This window comes from Sphaerodactylus townsendi, linkage group LG09 (genome assembly GCF_021028975.2).
Source record: "Sphaerodactylus townsendi isolate TG3544 linkage group LG09, MPM_Stown_v2.3, whole genome shotgun sequence".
Lineage (NCBI taxonomy): Eukaryota > Metazoa > Chordata > Lepidosauria > Squamata > Sphaerodactylidae > Sphaerodactylus > Sphaerodactylus townsendi.
In genome coordinates, this window is record NC_059433.1 from 29,429,241 (window position 1) to 29,435,240 (window position 6,000).

General features: G+C 44.0%; 1 protein-coding gene across 1 annotated transcript in view; it reads right to left on the bottom strand.

The window, feature by feature from the left end:
- The window catches only part of KCNG2 (potassium voltage-gated channel modifier subfamily G member 2), a 36,570-nt gene extending 33,512 nt beyond the window's left edge, over positions 1-3,058 (bottom strand). Inside the window, exon 1 of the mRNA XM_048507144.1 lies at positions 2,296-3,058. Coding sequence (XP_048363101.1) covers positions 2,296-3,051 — 756 coding nt within the window. The 5' untranslated portion in view covers positions 3,052-3,058. The remainder of the gene's footprint in view (positions 1-2,295) is intronic.
- Positions 3,059-6,000: the final 2,942 nt, after the last annotated feature.

Genomic DNA, 6,000 nt, shown 5'->3' on the forward strand with positions numbered 1-6,000 from the left:
AAACCAGCTGAGATTGTTCCAGTGGTAATCAGCACCCTGGGCACCATTCTGAAAACACTAGGACGGCACCTGAAACACCTTCAAAATCAACATCTGTCAGATTCAAAAGGCAGCCCTGCTGGGATCCGCACGAATACTATGTCAATACATTATAATGTCCTAGCCTCTGGGCAGGGCTGAGGGGAAGACACCAGACTTGTAATGAACGGCCAACAACCAGCTAAAGAACTGGCAGGTGTGATATTAAACAAAACTTAATAATAAGGATAATAATCTCTATTACACTTTTCTCTTTTTGTCAACAAAATCAACCACAAGGTTACACTGAACTGCAATGTATCTGCTGCAATACACACAGGCTATTGTAGATCTTGGAAGATACAAAGTGCAGTAGAATGACACTTCATCACCGTTATCTGCGAAAAAGTTTACAACTTTACAAAATAAATATAGATTTCTACCTTGTGAATGCTCAAGAGTTAACCCCAAACCACCACTGAACATGTTTTTTGATCTAGCTTTTAGTCTGCCATGCAAACAGCACATTTTAATAGCTTGTCAGGACTGAGCCTGTCAGTGACAGATGGCAGGCAGAGCGGGGGGGGGGGGGGGGGGGGTTTACCATGCCCTGATATGGGGTGAAAGTCTGGTGTCTTCCCCTCAGCGCCCCAGGACCTCCCGGACACAGATCTTATCAAAGGGAGGTGTGAACTGTTCCCAGGCTCCCAATGCTTTGTAGTAAATGCTTTGTAGTTTGTAGAGGGACAGTAAGAGCCGCTTGGCTTGGTGGGAGAAGGCAACAGGATATAGGTGGTCGGTTTGTGTGTGAATCGCCAGATTCCTCTTTGACAATGTTACCTATGCTCTGAAATAAAGGCTTTAGAACAAATCTACAGTTTCCGTTGTTTCCAGACCCGAGGTCTGACATAGCTGTAACACAGTAAACCAAATACCTTCCCTTTTAAATTAGTTTGGTTCAAGTTATTTTTAAAGCCTGCAGGTCCTTAGGCTTGGTTCTGCAGAGAGGGAGGGGCTCCTGACTCTCCCACCCCTAAGATTTTCCAAGACAAAACAGCCCTGGTGGAGAGTTATTTGCATAACTCCGCAGCTGCCCCCAGACCAGGCTTTAAAAACGTTCCTTGCTGCTACCGTATGGCTGCAGGGAAAGCAAGTTGGGTCCTAGAGACCTGGATCAAATTAATTAAAAAGTGAATTGTGTAATTTGATAAATATGTGCAAATATGGGCCCTCCGATAGTTACACCAATAGTTTGGATGTGAAGTGCAAACAGCAAGAAATTCTGGAATTTTTTTTTGCAAAGTAATGATCTATCAGGCTTGTCAAACACATCCCAGTTTACATCCACAAGTAAGTAGCATGGATTGGCAGGATTTCTATCTATGCAGTGTAACTTCTCCTCCCACTAAAACTCAAGCTATCCTCGGGAGGTTTGAGGGAGCAGAAACATGTGAAATGCCATTGCTCTGACAGTGTGGTGTCAATTCTGGTGCAAACCCCAAAATGATGTCATTGTGTTGGGGCACCACTCTAGGATTCCACTGAACCTCCACGCTGTTCCTTTAAATGCTACTTCTGGGGAACTGGGAGCCTCCAGGAATAGTGAGTGTGTGTGAAAGAGGTTTGTAGCAGGACACAGAAAATTGGTGAAAATTATCCCCCCCCCCTCCACAAAAAATGCTCCATCAAAGCCAAGGTCCTTCTCCCTTTCCCAAAAATAAAGAAGCAGCATAGTTAGTAAATTGACTATAATAAATAGGTGACTGCTTCTGGAGCCAGATTAAAACATTAAAACAATGATAAAGAAAGGAAAGAATTCGTGCAATGGTCAGGATACAGAATACTGAGTGAGATCTGTCAACAGTAAATTACAAGGAAATTGGTACTTCTAGAACAGGGGTAGGGAACCTGCGGCTCTCCAGATGTTCAGGAACTACAATTCCCATCAGCCTCTGTCAGCATGGCCAATTGGCCATGCTGGTAGGGGCTGATGGGAATTGTAGTTCCTGAACATCTGGAGAGCCGCAGGTTCCCTACCCCTGTTCTAGAATGATATTCACTTTCATATGAAAGGAGTGGGAATCAATGCATTCAGCAGGGACAGTCAGAACATAAGCAGAAGATGTGGTGTAAACCCCACCAGCTTCTCATGCAATTTTTCAGCAACAGACTCAAAATGAATGGGTGCTAGTAACAAAAAAAATCTTCTTGTATGCATATTTCTGGAATTAAGAGACAGAGTTGAGTAAATGTTGTTTTCATTAAGTTTGTACTTACCCGATCTTCTTCTGCTCTGAGATCGGGCATGGTACTAATGCAGAGACTAACTGCAGTGATGATGACAAATGATACAGATATGAAAGCAAAGAGCTTTCCTGGGATCCCCGAATGAGGATTCTCCACCATATCCCTGAGCTTTCTCATGCACAGACTCATACGGCTGCTATCCTCAAAGGCACATGGCGGCTCTTCATTAGATACCATTTCTCCTTCATACAATGCAGCCTCAGCCATCTCTTCCTCTTTCAGTCGCAGTCTCTTCTGGCAACACCACTCCAAATGTTGTTCTTCTATTCCCCAGTAAATCAGTTCATCTTGGAAAGACAGAGCACACATTTCCCTGAGGAGTCTCAGCTTCCCGGCTGTCAAAAAAGTCATGATGGTCCTGAAGGCACAAGGGTTGCGGTCGAAAAAAAACTCATTGCAGCTGACATCGTAATCATCACAGATGTCCATGATTTCATCGTAATTGTTGCACGATTTTAGTTTTCCAAGCCTGGCCAAGGGGCAATTCTCCAACGTGGTCCAGGGAATCTTGTACTTGATGCCACCTACATTGATAATCACATACCTTGTTTGATCCTCTCGATGGGCTAGGCAACACAAGTCTTCCCCGGGATGCAGAAGTCTGGCTTTTTTGTAGAATAATCCTTTCTTGGTTTGCACTTCGCAAAGTGTGTCCAAGTTGTTGTAAGAATATGAGGTAAACTCGGGATCTGCAGGCCCAGGGAGAAGTGCCATTTCCTGATACATCTGTCACATTCATGGGGGTGCCCAGCCTAATCAATGAAATAGTAGATTCTTCCTTTCTGAGGGATATGAAAGGCTAGCCTAAAAAAAATGATAGAACATGAGTTAGAATTTTTCTTAAAGCAAAACAAAACTCTTCTCATTTTCTTGCTCACCATTTCTCTTTTGAGAATTTTTCCTCTGTTACTGTATCTTATAGAAAAGGGCAGAATCTCAATGTTCTGTGAATACAGCTCAGAATTATCAAATAGAGAATATATTAATCATGGCCCTCAGTTCAAGCACAGAGTAAAAAAGAACTAGGAACTGCTCAAAAATCTGTGGTAGAAAGGGTTGCTGCCACCAGCTGATCCTAACCAGATCAGGGCTGATTATGTACAAGATGTCTGTGGCACTGCTGGGGTGAACGTCCATCATGGTAAGATTTCTTGTACAGATGCATTTTCTTGAGCCCTGCTTTCACTTTCCATTCTCTCCACGGCAAGTGACACCACTTCTAGCATGACTTTAATTTGCTTCGCCGCCAGAGCAGGGCAGACTTGTCAGTGAGCACAGCTTTGCCCCAGACATTTTCCCATTACCCACAGCCAGCCTACCTAGCTTCACCCTTCCTACCCCCTCGCACTGTCAGGGCCTCATAAGCTTCACCCCCTTCCATGTCGCCGGCTCCTTCCTGCTTCCTAGTTCTGCCAACAAGTGGAAGTCAAAAAAAACAAGATCAACCACACGGACTTAGATAACACACACTGTTCTCTACATTCTCAAATCAAAATCTCAATACAATAATTAACAGAGAATGCTTGTTTCCACCATACACCAATATTCCTGTGCACTCAGTCTCTCCCTTTTCTAGGGATAGTGAATCTCCCCCCACCCACTACAGGGTGTCAGAGAGTGAATGTTTGGGTAAATCTAATGCAGGAATATCGAAATAAAAAGCCTCTCTCTCCTCCCATGGCAGCAGCAATAGCAGTAAGAATGTGTGTGTGTGTGTGGGGGGGAAGAATATCAGTTCTAGGGCATAGTCCCCTTCTTCAGCAGAGTGTGGTCCAGGGAACTGCTTTGCCTATTTCATTTTGGGGGGATTATTTTTGGAAAGGGACTAGAATATTGATATAACTGCAATAACAGCAATATCAATAGAATACTATATAAAAGAGCTCAGGATGGAATATTGAAATAACTGCAATAACAACAATATTGATGGAATAGTATATTAAAGAGCTTTAACAAAGCCAGCAATCTTGTGACTGTGTGCCTTTAAGTGTAAGTTGATAGGCAGAGTAAAGAGGCCCTGAAAACTCTAGCAAGCAAGCTGCGCAGTAGGAAGTGAGTGCCTCCTTGGAGGGAGACCCCACTACAACCTCACTGTGCAGCGAAAAGCCCCATGGTAAGCGTTCACAAGCATAATGGGCCCAGATGTCCCTGGCTATACCTGTCCGCTTGCTGCAGGACCTTGGACAGCGGTTCCTGAGCACTCGAGGAAAAAGGGGATGGAAGGTGTCAAGCGAGAGAGACCATCCAAAGGAATCCTCCAGCTTAAGGGCAGGAGTTGTGACGCTTTGCAGGTGTAAGCTCACTCCTCCCACTCAGCAGCTACTCTTCAAGGAGGGTTTGCAAACTAATTAACGTATGTATTTCAGCTGTGAATCTAATTTGGAAGGGAGAGACTGCTCTTACCCTGGACAGTTCTGTCAATACTGTCCTACAATTGGTTAATCGAGTCAGGAAGTTATGGTCAGCTTTCCCCATAAATGGAGCGAGACAGAAGAATCCCTTATCCTCATTAACTTTCCCCTTACCCCTCTGTCCGGCGCCCAAGGCCGGGGAGAGGGTCGGGGCTACCCCTCAGCGACCGATTGACACCTCCCTTGCTGAAGGAAGGTATTTGTACTATACTTTGGAAACCCTTTGCCCAGTGGTGGGATTCAGCAGGTTCGCACCACTTCAGCAGAACCAGTTGTTAAAATGGCGCTTGTAAACAACCAATTGTTAAATTATTAGAATCCCACCACTGCCTTTGCCTTATGCATCATCTGCACCGTATTGAGATTCCAGTAAGTAGGACATCCAGTCAGCTTTGTTCTTTTATTGCATTCCACTGACACTGAAGTGTACGACTGTTCTTAGCACTTGTAAAACTTCCTTAATAAAACTTTATTTTGCTTTATTGTGTGAATTACTCAAGGAGCTACTGGGACCAAATCCAGGTGAGCTCAGTCACATTATTATCACAAGACAGGCCCTATCTTGACTGAAGGGTAACTCCTCTCTACTCTTTATGATAGCTGAGGTGTCTTTAGAAATGTGCTGAGCTCAAAAGAAAAACAACAATAAATTTTATTTACTACAGAGGGGAAAAGGATGAAGGGGTGTGTGTGTGGCTGAATTAAGTGCAAATCAAAATGAAAGTAAGCAGATTCAATCAGAACCCACAAAGGTGAAAAAAGATAACACAATGTATCAGCTAAGAAGCGATCATCCCAGATACCTTACGGTTGGTATGATGAGAACTATGATCCAGTTCTTCTAATTCTTCCAGAGCTTATCAAGGAAAAATGAAGTACAATGATTTGGAGAATTTCCTTTTATAGAGTACCGGTGTCCAGTTACCCCACTGGCTCTATTTCCAGTGGGAAACTAGGGACCATCCCACTCTCCTCCTTCAGGTAGGCCAATAGAGAACCCTAAAGGATGAAAATCCCTCAGAAGTTGTTTTGCTAGATGAGCTGGAGCTCTCAGATTTTGAGGTGATGGTGTTAGCCTTTCTAAAGTGTGATATCTACCTGCTCAGTAAGACATCCCTCCCAGCAGCAGCCCCCCCACACACACCTTTAGTTAACACAGGCAAGCCATGTAATTTCAGCTACAAAAGAAAAAGATGGTTTTAAGGGAAAGTGGATGACCATTTGCCACCCCCCTCCAAAAAACCTTTGACTAGCCCAGGGGTAG